This window comes from Nomascus leucogenys, chromosome 5, assembly GCF_006542625.1.
Source record: "Nomascus leucogenys isolate Asia chromosome 5, Asia_NLE_v1, whole genome shotgun sequence".
Taxonomy (NCBI): domain Eukaryota; kingdom Metazoa; phylum Chordata; class Mammalia; order Primates; family Hylobatidae; genus Nomascus; species Nomascus leucogenys.
Genome location: NC_044385.1, coordinates 44,062,686 through 44,085,078, shown reverse-complemented (window position 1 = coordinate 44,085,078; position 22,393 = coordinate 44,062,686). Strand labels below are relative to the sequence as shown.

Here is a 22,393-nt window from a genome sequence, read left to right as displayed (position 1 = left end):
TGGAGCCCAGGAAGTCAAGGCTGGTGTGAACCATGATCACACCACTGCATTGCAGCTTGGACAGAGCAAGACTCTGTCTCAAGGTAAATAAATAAATAAAATCTCTCTAAACATCATTGTGTGATCAATTTACAATATATTCCTATTGCCATCTTTATCTATTATGCTTGTAAGTCCTCTGAGAGAACGCACTCACTTGCTTGGAACTTTGTGTTATTGTTTGTGCTTCGAATCAGCTGAAATGCCTTCTGGAATCCCACTGCGTGCTGGGTAGGACTGTCTGAAGACTTCACGCTGCTAACAAAGGTGGACATTTTCCTTTTTGTCTCACTGGTGGCTGGAGACAAGAAGATCTTATAGCACTGGTCTAGTGAGCAAGTCCGGACGGTATCTGCCACAGTCAACACAGAAATCTGCAGGAAAGAAAAAAAAAAACAAAGCAAACTTGTTATCCCACTGTTTAAAGATTTATTTATTTATGTAACAGAAGAGCCCAAGGAGTGAGAAGGCCTACAGAACAGATTCTGAGAGTTTCAAAATAAATCCCTGGAGCCATCAATCTATCAAATTTGAAGAGGATCCATAAGGATTGGTAAAGTGGGGAAACCCCTAGAGTTTGGTTTTTGTTCCAAGATGAAGTAGTAGCATTGTGTTCATATATAACATTAAACACACACACAAACTATTTTATGCAGAGAAAAGTCATAGCAACAATGAACTATCCTGTTTCTCAACCTGGAGGTGAGGGGTGAGGGTAAGAGAGTGAGGTGTGTGTGTTTTAAGCTACTAGGTTAGTGAGCAAAACCTCTGGAGTTGGCAAAGTCAAAATGATGAAGCAGAAAATGTCCACAGGCAACAGATTATCATTAGGTGTACCCACACCTCTCTCCGAGGTGTCCCAGAGATTAGTCAGCCACTAGCAGCTTTCCCTTCTCCCTGACTTCCCAATAATCTTGCAATAAAGTTCAGCCATCCATCAGCAACCAAATCCCCCACCCCTCTCCTCCTCAGCGTAACCTCCAGTGTGAAAGTCATGGCTAATTAGAAACCTTACCATGAGCCATAAAGAAGTGTAAGACTAAGCTTGGTGGTAGTTACGAAAGAGATTTTTGGATTGGTGGCTGCTTCATCAAATATTAGAATAATACTCTTTTCCCAAAGTCTTTTCTTTTCCCAAAGTCCTTTCAAAGATGGATTTAAAAAAATATACAGATGGTTCCTGACATACAATGGTTTGACTTTACGATGGTGAGAAAGCGATAGGCAGGCAGTGAAGCTGTACTTTGAATTTTGGATCTTTTCCCAGGCTCCTGATACTCTCTCATGGTGCTGGACAATGGCAGTGAGCCGCAGCTCCCAGTCAGCCATGCAATCACAAAGGAGAACCGCTGATATAGTATTCTGCAGTGTACTGTATTCAATAAATTACACGAGATAGCCAATACTTTATTATGTTATAAAATAGGCTTTGTGTTAGATGATTTTCCATAACTGAGGGCTAACCTAAGTGTTCTGACAATGCTTAAGGTAGGCTAACCCAAGCTGTGATGTAGCTCAGGTGTATTAAATGCATTTTCAACTTATGATGGATTTATCAGGATATAACCCCATTGTAAGTCAAGGAGGATCTGTATATCACAAAACAATAAAGTACTTTAAAAAAGGCATTCAAGGAGAACCCGATGCCATAGGGATCGCAAGGGTCACGGTCACCTTGTCATGTTCGTCGATGGCGCTGAGGATGACCTGAGCAGCATCCTTGGCAATCTGAAGCTGAGTGTCTGTGACTGAAGCCCCGTGGTCCAGAATCACTACTATGTGCTTTGACTGCGGCCGGACTGTAGAGACGTAGATGGGTCTGGAGGGAGAAGAAGCTCTCTGGGGTCAGTCTTGGTTTAGGTAAAGGGCCTCAACTTAACACAGCTGTGAACACTACAGTGCATGGGCATGTTGGTCTCTGTGTTCTCCCAGGGATGGCACAAGGATGGAGAGATCCACATGGAAGGAGAAACCATATTGGTGCATTGAAAAGAATACTTAAGACAACAATGTGTGTCTGTAGAACAGGGATGGGTAATTTATGCCTTTAAAGATCAAAGCAGACAAGAGAAGTTTTTCAGGAGCAAACCCTTTCGGAGGTTGGCTTTTTCAGCATCACTAACATCCTACTTTTCTTTTCTTTTTTTTTTTTTTTTTTTTTTTTCAGAAAAAAGCAGGATGTTAGTGATCTTTAACCCAATGCTTTCTGCACAGCTTAAAACTTCTAGTAGTTAAAATCCTCATATAAAATATGCACAACCTCTGCTTGGTATTGCCCAGTGTACCTGTTTTGCTAAAGGATGAGAGACCAGCCAAGGAGAAAAAGGTCCCAACACCAGAGTTGGATTCTTCTCCGCAGACTTGCAGAGTGGGGCTTGGCTAGAAGTGAGGCAGCCTATAACCCGTGAGCATGCTGAGCAGCTTTGAATGGCAGGTTTGGTTTCTGTCTTCTCACACAAAGGCTCCTGCTAAGAGGCCCCTTTCCTTTCTGGACTGAAACAATTCACATAGGTTAGCCACCAAAAGGCCCCTTATCTGGGCATTTAAAACTGTGCCATCAAAATTTGTCCAAGTCTGTGATAGCCACTCTTCTTGCCAGGTTTTTGTTTGCCAACATTGAAAAAAAGGGGGTTGGGAGCAGCCACAAAGGAGAAATGCCTCCCATCAAAGCAGCCTTCTGCTAATGTGCAGTGCAGGAAGGTTTGTGAGAAGAGGTTTAATGAGGTCTCTATTCACAGTTTTAAAGCTGGAACAAATTAGAAGGAGTTTAAGAAAGCAAATCAGCCTCAAGAGACTTCTCTCCTTTACTGACATCCCTAAAATGCTAGATTTTCCTGTGAAATGTTAGATGCCAGCTGAATCACAAAAGCCTGGGCACAAATTAAGAAATGTAGGCAAAGTACAAAAAAACCTCAAAATCTGGCCAAATTTACACTAGTTGTTCTCAAGCCCAAAGTCCTGCAGTAATTACTAACGTACCACTATATTTTCATGAGTCAATACCATTGAGCCACTAGGGAAATGCAATAAAAAGAATCCAGGAGAGGTGGCTACAGAAATGAAACAGAGTACAGAAAAGAAAGAAAATTTGATCATCTCAACATTGACAAGTAGGTCAAATATTTAACTTTTTAGATTCTCCAAGCTAGGTGGGTGGATTTTCTTTAAAATGACACACTTCCATTGTTCAAATTCAATTCACATAAATGAAACTTGGGATATGTGTTGGCATTGTCACATTAAGTTGTTAAAAGCTGCTTTAGTGGGATATATAAATAGTGATGTTAAATGTACAAACTGGGGGGCAGTCCTCATAGAATGACTGGTATCCACCAATTGCTTTCTTGTGTTGCTATGTCCTGAAATCCATTCCATACTTCCAAGGAATGTAGGGAACTTGGAAAGGCATCATAGGAAAGCAGTTAGGACAAGAGATGTGAATCTCAGTCCATGAGGAGAGAAATGTGGGTCATTTAGACAAGGGAAAAGAGGTTCAAGGGCTAATTAGTGCAGATTTAGGGTGAAGATACATGAAAACTTTCCAAATTGCCTTGTGTAGGTGACTGCTGATTTTGACAAAGTTTTGCTTTCCTTTTTGAACTTTTCTTCACAGGTGCTTCATTAAAATCAGCATGCCATCTTGCCTATCTCTTCTTAGAAGCAAATGAGAATTAGATGGTTCATGGTGGCCTTTGTTCTCGTGAGAAGCCATGGTCATGGCTTCTGGTCCAGTCTCCAAGACACCCAAGTCTTCACCAGAATGTGTGGGGAGGGAAAGGAAGAAACCATACACACAATAAAAATATCTTAGGATGGCTGGGCACGGTGGCTCATGCCTGTAATCCCAGCACTTTGGGAGGCCTGAGGTCAGGAGTTTGAGACCAGCCTGGCCGACATGGCAAAACTTCGTCTCTACTAAAAATACAAAAATTAGCCAGGCATGGTGGTGGGTGCCTGTAATCCCAGCTACTCGGCAGGCTGAGGCAGGAGAATCGCTTGAACCCGGGAGGCAGAGGTTGCAGAGCTGAGATAGCGCCATTGCACTCCAGCCTGGGCAACAAGAGCAAAACTCCATCTCAGGAAAAAAAAAAATCTTAGGAAAAGCACAGATGAAGTATTTTCCTTGGGGAAAAATTCTAGATACAATTTAAAGTGAAGATGAAGGGAAGCTAAAGTAATTGTGTAGACTCAGAAAATGGTGTGAAAAGTGGGCACCCTGCACTAGAGCTCCAGATGTTCTGGCATCAAACATCTAACACTGCAAACAGGAAACTGTCAGGATTAAATAGGAAAGTATATTTGCTTCGGGGGGTTCTATAATTAATGAGTCTTGTCATACAAATTATCTCACCATTATTGCCCTTCTGGCTACATGGTAGAATCTCAAGTCATGTCTGTGAGTGAGAAAAGCAGGATGTTAGTAATTTTTAATCCAATGCTTTCTGCTCACCTCAAAACTTCTAATAGTTAAAATCTGCACGTAAATTTCATGCAGTATGTCATCATAGAAAGGGAAGTTGAGTATAACAAACTACTCTGAGATACGTTATAAAGTTATTTTCAAGGGCTGCACTATAGACAAGGTACCATCATTTACATTTCAACAAAGAATTCTGAAACTCAAAACACTCTAGGTGCTTCACACAATTTGGCTTCATGAGTAAGTACCTTTTTATATTTGGCATATTAGATAGCTATAGAAAAGCTCTGGGTTTTGAAATTTGCCCTTGCCTGGAATTTCACATCCACATATACTAAATGGTGAATTCATTTCAGAACAAGTACAGATTTCTGAATCCACAGCTTAAAGGCATAGCCATGAGTAGAAATGAGAAGTTTTATATTTCATGTAGATCACTCTTAAGCAATAATTAAAAACTCTGGCATGCAAGTCAACATACCTACTGCGGTGTTCGTAGCTGCCCTTACACCGGAACTTGTGTGCTGGGAAAACAGTGAAAATTCCTTCTTCTGAACTGAAATATTGCCACTTAATTCCAGGGTTGGATTTCAGGTTGTCTGCAAGAACTAGAGGGGTAAGGAAAATGAAACATAACACCAAATCCACAGGTGCATGCAGGCACTGCTCCTCAGGCATCTGTTTTGCATGAACTGCTTGTAGTATGAAGAAATCCCACTAGATACAAGGTTGTAAATTTTCTATGAAACATTTGCTTTCTGCCCCTTAAAAAATACCCCAAGAACAGAAAATACAATGTTTCAGCTAAGTGAAGTTATTACTCTGAATATTGTACCATGACATTATATGTCTTGGATTATTTTTCCAGTACAAATGATTCATTTGCATTAATCTCTCCCTGCACTGAGCTGGTCCCTGTTGGGCTAGCACACACTAGTTGGCTTGGGGTACAGTCTGTAACTGTAGAAAACAGTGATGTTAATAGGCTGATGTTAATAGGCCTCATCGCCAGAGGGACTAGACCTGTGACCTTAACCTTGCCTTTACTTCACAATGAAGGAAACAGCATACATGGTACTTAAAAAGACAGGCCATAATCATTCGGTAAAGCTGTTACTTACGGAAAGATTCCTCTGTGCCAGTGCTGGAATACAGGCTTCCTTATGTCATCTCATATCATCCATAAAGCAACCCCAAGATGTTGGTGGTATTGTTATCACTACTTTGGAGTCGAGAAAATATGCTTTATCAAAGACCTCATCAGTAAATGGCCAAGCTGGGATTCAAACCTGGCTGTCCTGACTCCTGTGTTCCTTACATCATGCTATACTGCCCCCCGTCATCTACACAGCATCGCTACCACTGACCTGCGTCTGCCATTCCCTCACCCCAAGTGCCAACCACCTTGTTGTGTGCAATCCTGTCCCACGACCTCCATGAAGTCTTTCTTACCCTCTCCCGCAATCAGAATTTCCTCTCTTTTCTGAGCTCTTAGGATCTTTTGTTCTGCTCCATTCTGACTCAGCTATTTATTACACACTTACTATGCGCTGGTCACTGCTTTACATTTGGCAAGATATACAAAGATGAGCACAAAACAAGCCCTATTGTAATAATTGATATACAAGCAGACTTATACAGGTGGATATGGAACAAAAAGAAATTCAGTGGAGGAAAGATTCCGAGCAAAGGTAAAAAGGAAGGAATGCATGAGGTGTATTTGACCAGAAAATACATTAAGCTTTAAACACCCATGTGATCAAATAAGGATCTGTTTATATGACTATAAGGGCTGAGATATGACTCTAACCATGATGATGGATCTTCACCTCTACTGTAGACAAAGAGCTTTCACACAGGAAATTTAAGTTTCACAAAATAATACATGATATGTGGTCTTATCTTCAGATTGCAATGAAGAAACTGAAGGTCAAAGAAATTAAATGGCCCTTTATAACACTGCGTTTTATTTTCTTCATAGCATTTATCACCATCTGAAATATCATTTGTTTAATACCAGTTCATCCTTCTCTTCTCCCTCCCCACCCCCAGTTACATTTTAAGGGCAATGCAATGAAGAACTTGGTTCTGTCCCCCCTATAACCTAGAAAAATGTATGCACAGTGAGTGTAAATAGTTCCTACACAAATGAATATGCACAGCTAGTAGGTGGTAAGATCATGTCTTGAACATAGCTCTTCTGACTCTGTGTTTCTAACTAAATCCTTCGGCCTCAAATAAAAGTGGGTGGACTAACTGTGGTACTATGTCTTTATACCATATGTAGCATCAGGAATTACATTATGAAATGGGAGCTGCAAAGATTTGCAGGATATTGTGGGGGTGATGGTTCCCTGTGAACTCAGGTGCAACAGTCACGTGCCCGCCTCCTCTCCTCTAGAGCATCATGAACTCCAAGAAGGTAAGACGATGGTCTACTCTGTCTCCTTGGCACTCAGGAAAGTGGCTGTTCTGTTCTGAAGGTTTGTTATATTAACAGGACTGAATTCCTATTTTTTTATTTAAAAAATTTTTTTGAGATAGGGTCTCACTCTGTCGCCCAGGCGGGAATGCAGAGGTGCAATCACAGCTCACTGCAGCCTCGATCTCCTGGGCTCAAGTTATCCTCCTGCCTCAGTCTCCTGTGTAGCTAAGATTATAGGTGGGCATCGCCATGCTCAGCTAATTTTTTTTATTTTTGTAGAGACAGGGTGTCACTATGTTGCCCAGGCTGGCCTCAAATTCGTGGCCTCAAGTGATCCTTCTGCCTTGGCCTCTCCAAAGTACTAGGATTACAGGCATAAGCCACTGTGCCCAGCCCTGAGATTTTATCTGGGACAGACAGGCCTTGCTTCCAGCCTCTGCTGTCTCTAGTTCACTGTATTTATATCCACTATTATTCTGATGTCTGCTTGGCTTTGATCAACTTTTCATGATTTGTTCTTGGCCTACCATGGGCAGGGAACAGCTTTTTGGAATGGAGGTAAGGAGGAAAAAAAGAAATCCTTACCTACAAAAGAAAGACTAATTGAGGGAGATTGGAAATACACACTAAACTTTTAATTAATTATCACAGTATCTGATTAAGAGCTTGGGTGAGGTACAGAGAAGGGCTATGGAAATCCAAAGATAGGAAAGATCTACCTGTCGTCATTGAGATGGTGTTGGGAACAAGTGCTGAGTGAGTGCCTATGACCCTCTAGGCATGATGCTAGGCGCCTTCTATAAAGTATGGTGGACTTGTGCCATTTGGGCATGTACCTTGAAAACATACCCACGTCCCAAGATGACCAGTGTGCAAGAGGAGGGGAGTGAGAGCTTTACAGCAGGGTAACTACGGAGAGTGCTCAATTAGCAAGACAGGAAGCCAGAGGCCAAGTTCCTCTCAATGACTTATTAAAGGAGAGTGTACATAAGTGCATAGCATTTGCTGTTGCCATCTACATATGATGTAGAGTGCGGAGTGACAATATATTCAACTCCTTTCCCTTTTTCCATCCGAGTGAGGATCACCATTTTTAATGTTTTATTTACTTTGCAGAGGTCTTTCTGCCATTAGCAATATGTTATCTGAGGACTATCTTTTTGAGCCATGGCAAATATTTTTATTGCTTTCCAAAAATTAACACAGGTGACAGCCATTAAAATTTGTGGTTGGTGTTAAAATGCCAGTTTCATCTTTATTTCTAGCATGTACATACTCAGGTATGACTTTAATGCTGGCTCCACCTATCACTGGAACAATTTCAAAGCATGAGGCAAAGATAAAGACATTGGTCAATAAACCTCATTTTAGGCTAATTGTTAACAATAACTTACATAAAAGAAAATGCTGGAACAACATGTGACTATTCCATAAAAGTGCCCCACGGTGATGCCTCTGTCAACCTGCCCACTCCCAGAAACATATGCCCAGAGCCAAACAGGGTTATACCTATGTGGGGACTGATGAAACATAATGGAGACTCGACTCTAGCAAACGTCTCGACTTAGCAAACATCTATCTGGCATCTGCATGTGACAGCTTTGTGCTAATGCTCCCACATATAGCATTTAATTCTCACCTCAACAAACCAGTCTTTTCACATGCACTAAGGTTTCGGGTGTTTAAATCAGAATAGAGCAAACTCCATAGACATTTAGGAACACTTTCTAAAAATTTTTTTTTTATTTTTATAGATTTAGGGGGTACAAATGCAGTTTTGTTACGTGGATATATTGTGTAGTGATGAAGTCTGAGCTTTTAGGGTAATCATCACATGAATAGTGTACATTGTACCCATTAGGTAATTTCCTTTTCTTTTTTTTTTTTTTTCTGAGACTGAGTCTCACTCTGTCACCCAGGCTGAAGGGCAGTGGTGCAATCTCGGCTCACTGCAACCTCCGCCTCCTGAGTTCAAGTAATTCTCCTGCCTCAGCCTCCCAAGTAGCTGGGATTACAGGCATCTGCCACCATGCCCAGCTAATTTTTGTATTTTTAGCAGAGATGGGGTTTCACCATGTTGGACAGGCTGGTCTTGAACTCCCGACTTCAAGTGATCTGCCTGCCTTGGCCTCCCAAAGTGCTGGGATTACAGGTGTGAACCACTGTGCCCGTCCCCACTAGGTAATTTCTCATCCCTCACCCTGCCTCCCACCCTCTCACCTTTCCAAGTCCCCAGTGTCTATCATTCCACTCTTTCTGTCCAAATGCACACATTATTTAGCTCCCACTTATAAGTGACAACATTCAGTATTTGACTTTCTGCAGGAACACTTTAGAATTCCCACTCTTCCCCTATCCCTCACTGCTTTAAATGACCAGATCTCTGTATAGAAACTTTCCTTCAGTCTGGTACAGTGATCGACCAACTTCTGTAATGGGCCAGATAGTAAATATTTCTGGCTTTGCAGACCATAAGGTCTTTGTCATAACGACCCAAATCTGCCTTTGAGAGGGCAGACGTAGACATTTGTAAATGAATGAATGGGCTGTGTGCCAATACAAGTTTATTTACAAAAATCACTGGCAAGCTAGATTTGGTCAGCGGTCCTCTAACAAAGCTATGCAAAATATACTACACATAGGACTTAAAGCATTTCCAAAGCCTTAGACTATTAGCTGTTATACCCCGTGCCCTTCCCAGGTCCCTCATGCATACCAAGGGGCTGTAACACATTTTATCCTCACAAAAGTCCTAGGAAGAAAAATTATTATCTCCAAGTGACAGCTGAGGAAACAGGCTCAGGGAGCTTGTTTTTGACATGCCTGAGGTTTCACAGTGGGCAAGAAAGGGCCATGAGAGTCTAGGCAGTTTGTGACCACAATGCCTGTCTTCTCGCCTCTCTGCCAGGAAACTTGCCCTTTGTGAGACATCTGGCTGACATGAGTGTGTGTAAACATGGAGGAGGCTTTTTCTCCACCTAGTCTCCTGGGGTCTGAAGCTTTAACCTTGATCTCACATTAGCACTGTTCTCCAGACAGCCCTGCCAACCCCTTAATAAAAAGGCAAACATTGCCTTTGGAAGTAAAGGAAAGCTCAATGACCTCATTTAAAAGTAACATCTGTAACAATAAACAGGCTACAGAAACTATTAAAAGGGGAGCCAATGGGAGCAAGAACGTTTTAAAAATAAATCAGAACTCATATAGTGCATGATACATTTAGTCTCACCACAAAAGTTCATTCTGGTTCATTATAATCATTCCAACACTATAGCACAGTTTCAGGCAAGGTTTCTCCAATTCTCCTGCAGAGGACTCCTTTGGCATCTGATTAAATTACATCCATTATTTGGTACTAGCAGAAGATGATGGATATGATGGTAATGAGGCCCCTGGGGCCCAGAAGTAATCTATCAATGTGCTGTGCATCCCAAGCGGCCCCTCTGTGACCTAGATGTGGAGGTGAATGAGAGCCTTATTATCCACACAGGCAACCCAGAGGGGGCTTCCCCCATTCCTACGAGTCAGTTAGGTGTCTAGCCACTGGATAACTTGGGCTGGTGTCCAGCCACAGGGTCCTTCACACTCACTCTTTCCTCAAAAATGTGGGAAGTGGTCCAGGAAAAAAGCTGGGCAGACGCCCAACCCATCAAGCAGTGATGCACAGCATTAGGATTTAAGTGATTAATGGGCAGGGTCTATATCTGTCTGAATTGCTCTACACACCTACACCTACCTCAGACAGACACATGTGCAGGAGGCAATAAATGATTTTTTCCTCAGTGAAGTGCATCCCCAAGCTAGAAGTTACTGCACCCTCTTAAATCCTCCTCCGGCGTTTTACCTCTTCCTACCTTCTACTCCGCATTATCGGTGTTATAGGTACGTTCCAGCTCCTCCATCCCTAGATTCTAAGATCCTTGAGGGCAAGATCTATACCTGATTTATCTCTGTATCCTAAAGCAGAGATTCCTAGTTCTTTTCACTTTGAGGCACACATTCTCTGAGAGCTGCAGGATGGGTATCTGTAGCACACAGGCTGGGATGATCTGTATGTTTGTGTGTTAAGTTCTAAAATCTTACTTTCTTCTAATGCCATTTTTTTTTTTTTTTGAGGCAGAGTCTCACTCTGTTGCTCAGGCTGGAGTGCAGTGGCATGATCTTGGCTCACTGCAACCTCTGCCTCCCAGGTTCAAGCGATTCTCCTGCCTCAGCCTTCAGAGTAGCTGGGATTACAGGTACCCGTCACCACGCCCAGTTCATTTTTGTATTATTAGTAGAGACGGGGTTTCACCACGTTGGCCAGGCTGGTCTTGAACTCCTGACTTCAGGTGATCTGCCCACCTTGGCCTCCCAAGGTGTTGGGATTACAGGCGTGAGCCACCAAACCCAACCTACTGCCAAATTTAATAAAAAAATAAATAAAATATTGTGACTACATCAATATAGAAGCAATGATAATTTTAAATATGTCTTAAAACCTAGACACTCCCTTCTCCGAACACCACTGCCTTGATTAAGAAAGTTTGCCAGTGCAACCAGCATAGAAATAGATAAATGGAGAGATAAAAAGTCTGCTTGTGTAATTTCATGGGTCTATACATGTCCAAGTCTACTAACTGTACATGTTAAACATGTGAAGTTTATTGGATGTCAATTATACTTCAATAAAACTGTTTTAATAAAACAGTGAAAATGTATTGAGCATCATACAGAACAGTTTCACATATGGTGTACTACTTTTCATAATTACCTTATGGGTTTGTTATTTTATTCCCATCTTTATTATTATTATTATTATTATTATTATTATTATTATTATTATTCTTTAAGTTTTAGGGTACGTGTGTACAATGTGCAGGTTTGTTACATATGTATCCATTATTCCCATCTTATAGATGCAGAACTAACATGCTGAAGGTGGCAAGAGCACAGTGTGATTTGATTGATTTAGGTGTGCTTGCCTTTAACACTACATATAGTACTTCCGTGTTAAGAAATACATGCTAGATGAATTAGCAATCAACAGATAAAAAACTTACTCAGTATTCTTGAGAGGCAGAATAAATATATAAACATGTAGGGGTTTCTCAATCAAAATAACAGATTAGTTTGTACATACAATGTAAATAAGTACAACTAAGCAGAGGCATAACAAAACGAAATGATTTCATAATTGGAATAAAACCTAAGGTGAAACTGACCATTTAATCTTATAAAGAAAAATAAACTGCTAAACGGCTAAAGCTGGCAAACATTAGCTGGGTAGTTCAGGCTGGTTTACCTGGAAAATCGCACAGACACAAGCTACTGCTTAACAGGCAGAGCTGATAGTGCATGTATGACTCTGAGCAAGCTTAAACACTAAATAGCATATGCTAGATAAGAGATGGGGTTTTTATATAACTGAGAAATGGTATAGTTGCGAGCTCTTAATTATTTTGAGTTGTTCAACAGCTTAGAGACATGAGCCTTAGGTGGCTTTTATTTTTCACTGTCAACTTGAGCAAGTACAAGAAAGCCATTTGGAAATGGCCTGGTGCTACTTTGCATTTTCTATTTAATTCGGGTTGGTACTTATCAACTAGAAAAAAGACCCTGGTGAATCAGAATGGGCTGGGAATGAAAAGCCACAGGTTCAAGTCCCATCTCTTAAGACTGGCAAGCTGTCTGACCTTAAATTTACTCTTTACATAGCATCCAAAGGCTTCTTTCTAAAATGTAAATCAAATCCCCTGTTGCTTTGCTTAAAACCTTTCAAAGGTTCCCTACTGTACTACACTCAGCATTAAATTCAAACTCTACAAGGCCCTGCATGACCTGGCTCCTTCCTATTCTCCAACCTCACCTCTTGCCCCTTCAACTCAGTACACTGTACATCAAGAGCCAATTCTTTCAGTTCCACAAATGTGCCCTTGGTACAAGGTGATCCTTAGGCCTGGGAAAATTCTTTCTTCACTTTTCATATAGCTCTTTTTTAATCCTTCAGGTTTTGCCTGAAATTCCACCTTCTCAGAGATCCTCCCCTGACCACTCTCGATTCTTATCCTCTCTTATAGTACCTGGTATTTTCCTTCATAGCAAAAACTGGTAACGTCCTGTGTATTCTTTATGGAGCTATGTGTTTAGTATCTCTTACATAGGAAGCCTTAAGCTCCATGGGGAAGGAAGTACACAGATTTACAACTACAGAGGAAGAACAAACTTCCAGCTGGCTTTGATCAAGTTTATACAAAAAAAGGGGAAGAGGGGAGCATCCTCACTCCTGCGGACTTAGAAGATATAAGTCAGCACTATGAGACTACTACCAATGACCCAAGACTATATATAAGGAATGTCCAAGTGGTACCAGGGAAAGGTTATTTAGATGAACATATGGAGAAAATTTAACGTCAGTCTTTTAAAAACACAGAGCCATCACAGGTAGCTCACTGTGACCACTGATGAGCAAAGGCAAGAGGAAGTGTTTTCTCATTTCAAGTATTCTCATTACAAGCATTTCAAGTATTTACCATTTTATGTATTAATTATCAGAGCAACCATAAAATCTTTTACTCTAAAACCCTTACAAGCAGGAATGATACCTAATAATTTAAGCTTATTTGGATAGAGCCCAGCAGACTATCAGTGGGCCAGTGGAAGATGAATTTGGTCCCAGTAAAGACTGTGTAGTGGGAATCTTTCTAGTTGGCTGTAAGTTCGGGACATTCCTCCTCCAACCAACTCTAAGGCATAGGATCTTAATAGTTTCTGTTCCATAAATGCTTTGGTAGTCTGGAGAAGACAGAATCTTTGTAAAACATTTAAGATTACAAAAGAAACTTATTATAAAAAATAGTTTCCAAAATATTACAAATGTAAGTTTATGATAATATATTTGCTTCCCATTAATGCATTAAGAAAGGCTAGCGCGTTAAGAAAGAAAGAGTATGGTAGGTCTCATACCTTCCATGATTTGGAAATCATGATGAGCATACATGATATTTCAAGACATATTCAACGACTGTTATGTGAGATGAAAATTGCCATGATTTCTTTGATGGCAAAAATCGCTGGCATGAAAAGTACACTGTGGATTGTTACATTAATTTATGATTGAAGTAGAGATCAATTAAAATAAAGACCTAATTTATTTAACATCCAAATGGATGAATCTCTTAATTCTATCTGTGAACCCCTTAGGAGGGGATGAGGTCTATCTCTACTTTAAGGGACAATTGTACTCCTGTTGATTTTAATATTCATATGAATTAGAAATCTGCTTACAAAGGAGGTTTCACTGTAAGGACAGTCTCTGTGGTGATCACTATTAAGTCACATTTCTAAACAGCTACATGTAGGTAGGGAGGGAAGATATATAGATACTCACTGTTTCCAAAGTCAATATGGTCTCTATTTTATATTAACAAAAGTTCACAGCAGCTCAGAAAAGTCCAAACTGCTTTAAAAAATTAAAACATTGAAGGCCTATGATGCCTGGATGAAAAAACTGATAAGATATGGTGCTGCCAGCCCACTTCTCCTTCTCTAAACCTTTACCAACGAAAAATTCCCAGGGTGCCAAGCAGATGATAATAAGTAAAGAGGGAGATGAGATTTAGATAAAAATAACAATAAGAGACCAGGTATCATTCTAGATATTTTGCTTATATATTTTTGAAATCTCGTAACAATTCATTTTATAAAGTCAATGTAATTACTCTCACTTTACAAAGCAGAAAACTGAAGCTGAGACAAGTGAAGCAACTTATCTATGTCCATACGGTTATTATAACTAGAGGAGGCAAATTCTGACCAATGGATCTAGTAAGTCATCTTGCTTTTTCCCCCTCCTTCTTGCCTTATCAAATATTTATTGAGTCCTGACTATGTGTAAGGCACAGTGCAGCGATCATGCCCTCTGCTTTTGGGTCTAGAACACTTTCTACTAAACCAAGGGAAGATTCTTGGCATGCAGCACTGAGAATACAGATGAGGGTACCTGAGAGAGAGGTGCTCTTAGATCCGACCTCCAGTGCCTACCACCATTCCAAAATGCTCTTGCCCAGAGCATCCCAATATGTAAGGCTCTCGAATACGGGTTCTATTTGATCTCCACACTATAAAATACTGACAAAGTAATATCGTAAAATGGAAGGAAACAGTTCTTCTGACAAGCTCTATTTCCTCCATCACCCTCCATGTAAGGACTTCAACAAACTGACTATTTATTAGAGTTACTATGCAAATTCTAAGCAAAACCCCACAATTTTGTAATAACCATTGGCTTATTTTTCTTCAGCCACAGCACACAAACTGTTGTCAGATACGCTGCTGAAAAAATATGCCTTCCCCGTTTCAGGCATTCTCACTTCCCATTTGTTGAGTCTCAAGACCCTCCAGCATATAGTATACTAAACTCTCCATGAATAATTCTAACAGATGGGCCCCAGATTCTCTGACCCCCGGACGTTTTCCTTCCAATTTCACCATCTACATCTAACTGGTTCTTAGGTCATCAGCCTCTGCAGTCAAAACAAAACCAACCATGTCCCCCAAACTCCTTGCCTGCCCTCTTTAATTCTTAAACCACCTCATCTATGGGAAAAAGATGGAGTTTTGTTGGGTTGTGACTTCTGTTTTTCTCAACAATATTGTCCACGAGAGGTAGGGATACATAGAACATGTTCGTAATGGAAAGCTTATTGCCTCCCACCTCAAGGAAATCTGGGTTTCCTGATGCCCAGCCCCACACCACTCAGAAAAACACACCAAGCTGTCTACCTCCCGCGCTTGCCAAATAGAAAATACAAGAGCTATCCTAAATACACAGAGACACAGACAAACGAAAACACACATACTTCCTCAACAGAACAAAACTGACTTAGCACCTTTCAGTAATGTTCTGTACAACAGCAAACATTTTGGAGGAGAAGAAAACAAATTAACATTCTGAGGACTCCAAACAAACTTTCTGGCATCATACTGTATCCCACCTTCCCAATTCCCACCTCCCACTTACATCTTGAGTATTGTTTTGCCATATACTATTATGGAGGGGCCATATATTTCAGGGACCACTGGATACTCTTTATGCTGCTCCAGGGGTGGTAAGCATATTGAGCACTTGACCATGTACCAGGTAAGGCTTTTATCTACATCACATCAGTTAATTACTACAACAACCCTATGAGAGATTTTAAGCAGGGGAGGCAAAAGAGCTTTATGGAAAATGGAAGGAAGTGTAGTTAGCCTGGAAGAAGGAGTACCTGGGACCAGACTATTGTGGAAAGGGGCCATGGCATAAACAAAATGACTAGATGCAGGTTGAGTGGGATGACAAGAAGTAGAGAATCGGTGTAGACCGCTCTTCTTAGTTGTGCAGCTGAGACAAGGGGAAAGATTACTGATAACTTACGATATAGGAATGTCTCTCACTGTTATTGCTATTTGTTTTGAGGTTTTATTATTCATCATTATTGCTATTTTTTAAATCTATGAGGTAGGTTTTATTTATTATTCAGGAAACCAAGGCATAGACAGGTTACTTTTTTTTTTTTTGAGACGGAGTTTCACTCTTGTTGCCCAAGCTGGAGCGCAATGGCACGATCTTGACTCACTGCAACCTCCGCCTCCCGTGTTCAAGTGATTCTCTTGCCTCAGCCTCCAGAGTAGCTGGGATTACAGGCACATGCCACCACACCCGGCTAATTTTTTGTATTTTCAGTAGAAATGGGGTTTCACCATGTTAGCCAGGCTGGTCTTGAACTTCTGATCTCAGGAGATCCACCCACCTCAGTCTGCTTCAGAAAGCAGAGAGTGACTTAAACCCTGCGCCCTGAATGGGACCCAGGCCATGTTGCTCAGTGATCTGCCACCACATTGATCACGCCAGTTAAGGCCCAGTGCAAAAGTTAAACTAATGACAGTTGACCAAGCCTGTTCCTGGGGGCAATTCAATAATCCTTTCCTAACTCCTTGTTATTATTTTAGTCTAAGACTAAGGAGCAGGCATTCTCAAACCCCTGATTGTGTTCTGAGCTCATAGCTCTTTGTGTCCATTCTAGGTTGATTATATAATGCAAAAATAACCAGTCCATTCTGTCCTTGATTCACTTGAGACAGCCTGGTCATGGGTTCAAGGAATCTAGAATAAACTTCTGGGATAATCCAAAACCAGTGGGGCTCCACCACTCTCTCTTCTTCCTATCTAGTAGACCATTCCCAGAGGACCCAAAGGTCAAGCTGATCTTCAAGCATTTATAAAAGAAATAACAGAAAATTAACAAAAATTTAGTTCTCAAGCCTAGATGATCATCACAATTTTTAGAACCCATAGATTACCAAGCCAACATTCTGATTCACTAGGTCTGCATGGCGGCTGAACAATAGTTTTGTTGGTTTTTTTTTTTTTTTTTTTTTTGCAAAGCACCCCAGGTGACTCTGATGTTCAGTTTGGTTTGGGGCAACTAACCTGAGACATTAATCTCCATTTTCCCATCTGTTTGCTTCGCTTCTTTCTCTGTCTTTGGCATGTAAACATTTTTAAGTTTCTCTAACTTAAAAAAAAAAGCAATAACGATGAAAAACATTCCTATATCCTAAGTTATCAGTAATCTTTCCCCTTGTCTCAGCTACGCAACTAAGAAGAGTGGGCTACACCAATTCTCTACTTCTTGCCATCCCGCGCAACCTGCATCTAGCCATTTTGTTTATGCCATGGCCCCTTTCCACTGGCTTCCTTTCACTCTTAGATGACCTTAATAGTCTGGTCCCAGGTACTCCTTCTTCCAGGCTAACTACACTTCCTTCCATTTTCCATAAAGCTCTTTTGCCTCCCCTGCTTAAAATCTCTCAGTTAGTTGTCTTCAGGGTAAAAAACAGATAAAACACAACCAAACAAACTCAAACAAAACACCTCAGACTGATATAAACCACCCATTAAAATCTGGCTTAGCACTACTCTTATTTTCTGATACTCAACTCCTTCTTAAACAATGATCCATTCTGCACGCACATTTTATAGATTCCAAAACGCATGCTTGCCACAAGCACATCACCTGGATAATTCTTACCATCTTTAAAAGACCCAGCTCAGAGCTCACAACCTGGGTCAAGTGCCCAGGGTTCACCTTTATCATCACAGCACTTAGCATTTTATCATAATTGAACTTGTCTGTTGATTTTTCTCCTCCTCTCCCCTCTCACCAATACACTTCATTATCTTGCCACATGCTTGTCACCTGAGAGAAGCTCTTTACGAGGGAGAGCCAGGAAGGAGTCAGAACTTATTCTGGGTCTCAAGATTAGGTAACTAGTAAAATGAAGCTGCTGTTAATTGACATACGGAACATGGGCCAAGGAGGAAGTTTGGGTGGGTAGAGAGACTATTTATAGGTATGGTTTTAGATACAAGGAGTTTCAAGTGTCAGTAGGCAGAATACAGTGATGGAAATACATCTCTTCATCTTAAGCAATCTATCTCAGGGAGGCTGTTGACTAGGAGTCAGGACACATAATGTTAAGCCACGTCAATACCAACAATTGCTCATTGACTTTAGGTAGATCAGAACTTCTCATCTGTAAAATGAAGCTTATAATTGCCCTTGGTATCTATGATAAGAATAAAATGAAAGTATAAAATGGTTTATGAGGTACTAAGAAGCAACAGACTGATTGTTTTATATATATTGTGTGTCTGGGCTCATCATAGATGGTTTCATGTGACTCTAGAATACCATTATTCATTTGTAGAGTCTGTGTCACTCCACATCATGGGACATTTATGTGTGCTGATTTGCTGCTTAGCTAAGGAAACCACTGCCAACTAACAGTAAATCACAATCGCAATCCTTTTTTCACCGAAGTCCTCCAAAAGTCTTGGTTATTCCATTATACAGAAGAGGAAACAAAAGTACAACAAAAATCCTAGTGACTTTCATTCTTTCTTTCAATAAGAATTTACTGTGTACATGCTATGGGCAAGGCACTAGATTGGGCACTTGGCATACAATAAATAAATAAAAATAAGCACAAGGTCAAGTAGGCATCTAACTTAAAAAATCAAAAATCTGCAGTAAGAATGTGCCATAGAGTAAAGTCATAAAGAGTCATAGCTGAGCCAACACAACCCTGAAGGCCACCCCAGCTTCCAAGCAGTCCTGGGGTTGGCAGAGGCCTTTGCTGACACTGTGTAGAAGCCCTGCTTTCTCCCACTCTCAATTCTCCTTTCCTCCCTTTCCCCATAGGCTGCCAAGGTCCATCTCAGAGTCTGCTTACTCAGAAAGCCAACCTGTTACAACAAACAAGAAATTCTTATCTAGAAGGGTGAGGGAAGGTGACAAGGAAGTTGGGTCCTTAGGAATAAGCAATGTTTTACATGTCAGAGGCGGCTGGCAGCGTGCTGTAGGATGAAACAATAATGTGATCAAAAGTATGGAGCGGTGATGGAGGTGGGTGATTCTGAAGAAATGAAAGGGATTTCCTGAGGCTAGAGCCCGGAGGACTCAAGGAAAAGGAGCACAAGATGGGGGTGCAGGGTCTCCAACGTGAGCTTAGATGTAAAGGGAGCCATCAGAGGCTTTTGAGAAATGCAGTTACAGAGGAGGTTTTTTCAAAATACTCAGTGTGTGTTTCGGATGTGTGGAAAAAGAGGGAAGAGAAGCAGGGAAACCTTTTGGGGGATTTCTATATTAATTATTCTTCTAGAAGAGAAATGAGGATCTAAATTTACCACAGTAGCAGGGGAAAAAGAAACGGGATTCAAGACTCATCTTTAGCTACAGAATCTGAGCCAAATTTCCTTTTCAATAAATAGAGGACAATGAGACCTATGTCACAAGTCAGTGTACCAATCAAGAGCCACTCACAGGCAGATGCCCAGCTGGGTATCTAGACCTAACAAGAAGAGCAATGCACAAGCAAGTACCCAGCAGGGTGTCTAGACCAAACGAGAGCAACCTATAGGCAAATGTCCAGCCAGGTGTCTAGACCAAACAAGAACAACCCATAGGCAGGTGTCCATCCAGGTGTCTAGACCACAAAAAGAAAAGCAACACACAGACAGGTGTCCAGGTGTCTAGATGAAATAAGAAGAACAATGCATAGGTAGATGCCCACTCAGCTGTCCAGACCAAATAAGAAGAGCAACACATAGGCAGATATCCAGCCAGGTGTCTAGACCAAGCAAGAAAAGCAATACATAGGCAGATGCCCAGCCAGGGGTCTAGTACTTAGTGAATACTTGACAAATATTCACTTATTTATTCATACCCTTACTTGGACAATGACTCGTGTTAGGTCAAAATGGATAAAACCTGGAGAAGTACTGAGTGGAAAATGGTGAGGAAAAATTCCCAGTGTAACCACAATGAAGGTAATACTGAATATGACAGGGAACCCAGACTGGGGAGCAAATTCAAAGGAAAGTTTGTTTTGTGGTACCTACAGGAAAATCACAGAGAGATGTGTGTCCTGAAGGTGGTTATTCGATAAATAAACTCAGACATAGACCAGGTCTGGAGCTAGAGATTGTGAATTCAGCAGCATGTGGCAGGAGCTGGGAAGCTGGCTAAACTTAGAACATTCAGGAAGATAATGATTAGTGAGGTGAGGAGGATGGCAAGAGAGGATATCTGGGGACATCTACTCTGACAAACAGAATAAAGAAAAATGAGCCCCAGAGGAAAAATAAGGATTAAACAGAGACATAAGAGGATAAATAGCAGAAAGTAATTTTATAGAAACCAAACAATGAGAGAGTTTCAAAAAAGAGGTTTACATGTCAACTACTACAAAATAGTCAAGTAAAATTGTAGAGGAGTCACTTGAAATCCTTCCAGGGAGCAATGATAGCCTGCCTTTTAAACACGTAGCCATACCTTGGAGATACTGCAGCTCAGTTCTAGACCCCTGGAATAAAGTGAGTAAGGCAATAAAGTGAGTCACATGGAAGTTTTTGGTTTCCCAGTGCATATAAAAGTTATTTTTACACTACACTATAGTCTATAAAGTGTGCAATAGCATGATGTCTTAAAAATACTGTCATACCTTAATTTAAAAATATTTTATTGCTAAAAAATGCTAATGATCATTTGAGCCTTGAACAAATTATAGTCTTTTTGTTGGTGGATGGTCTTGCTTTGATGTTGGTGGCTGCCGACTGATCAGGATGGTGGTAGCTGAAGGCTGGTGTGGCTGTGGGAATTTCTTAAAATAAAACAATAAAGTTTGCTACACAAATTGACTTCCTTTCACAAAAGATTTCTCTGTAGCATGTGATACTATATGACAGCATTTTACCTATAATAGAACTCCTTTAAAAAATTGGAGTCAATCCTCTCAAACCCTGTTGCTGTTTCATCAGCTAAATTCATGTAATATTCTAAGTCCTTTGTTGTCATTTCAACAACGTTCACAGCATCTTCACTAGGAGTACATTCCATCTCAAGAAACTATTTTCATTGCTCATGCATAACAAGCAACTCCTCATTTGTCTAAGTTTTATCATGAGATTATACCAATCGAGGCACATCTTCAGGCTCTACTTCTAATTCTAGTTTTTCTGGTATTTCTATCACATTTGCAGTGACTTCCTCTACTGAAATCTTGCCCCTCAAAGTCGTCCATGAAGGTTAGAATTAAGTTCTTCCAAACTCCTATTAATGTTGATATTTTGACCTCCTTCCATGAATCCCAAATATTCTTAATGGCATCTAGAATGGTGAATCATCTCCAGAAGGTTTTAATTTACTTTGCCCTGATCCATCAGAGAAATCACTATCTATGAAAGCTACAGCCTTATGAAATGTATTTCTTTAATAATTAGACTTGAAAGTAAAAATCACTCCTTGATTCATCGGCTGCAGAGTGGACACTGTACTAGCAGGCATGAAAACAACATTAATCTCCTGGTACATCCATCAGAGCTCTTGGGTGACCAGGTGCACTGTCAATGGGTAGTGATATTTAGAAGGGAATCTTTTTTTTTTTTTTTTTTTGGGGGGAGTGGGGCTCCAGAGTGGGCTTAAAATATTCAGTAAAACATGCTGTAAACAGATGCTTCCAGGTTTTTTGAAAAGAGGGAGAGAATTAATTCTAAGCAGAAAGCCAAACAAACACGTGACTGATTTTCCCTGAAAACATCTGAGTATTGTTCTATATACTACTACCTAGACTCATCCTTCAATGACCTAGGTATTTTCCTTACATACACATTATAAAATTTAGCAACAACGAGGATAAGTAACCACCAACATTAATTCAATTCAATAAACATTATGTAAGCACCTATACAGTGAAGACTGAACAAGATGGCTGCCCATGAGGATATAAAGATAGATAAATGCTTCTGTGATCTCACAGTATGATAGAAAAGGTAAATGCATACAAAAATGGTATTGATATATGGACTCCTATAAAAAAACTTCTATTATAGAGATACTTTGTATTAAGATAATATAATAACTTTCATTTGAATTATGCTTTCATGGTTCATGATATGTGTTGGCTCTGTGTCCCCACCTAAACCT

The 22,393-nt window shown here is 40.5% G+C and overlaps 1 protein-coding gene across 2 annotated transcripts in view; it reads right to left on the bottom strand.

Annotated features, from left to right (window-relative positions):
• Nucleotides 1–22,393, bottom strand: part of CACHD1 (cache domain containing 1) — a 227,587-nt gene that overhangs the window by 63,816 nt on the left and 141,378 nt on the right. For both annotated transcript variants that reach the window (XM_012506444.2, XM_030812951.1), the window contains exons 5-7: nucleotides 4,941–5,067; nucleotides 1,714–1,858; nucleotides 197–413 (exon numbers count right to left, since the gene is read on the bottom strand). In XM_012506444.2, the coding sequence (XP_012361898.2) occupies nucleotides 197–413; nucleotides 1,714–1,858; nucleotides 4,941–5,067 (489 nt within the window). The remainder of the gene's footprint in view (nucleotides 1–196; nucleotides 414–1,713; nucleotides 1,859–4,940; nucleotides 5,068–22,393) is intronic.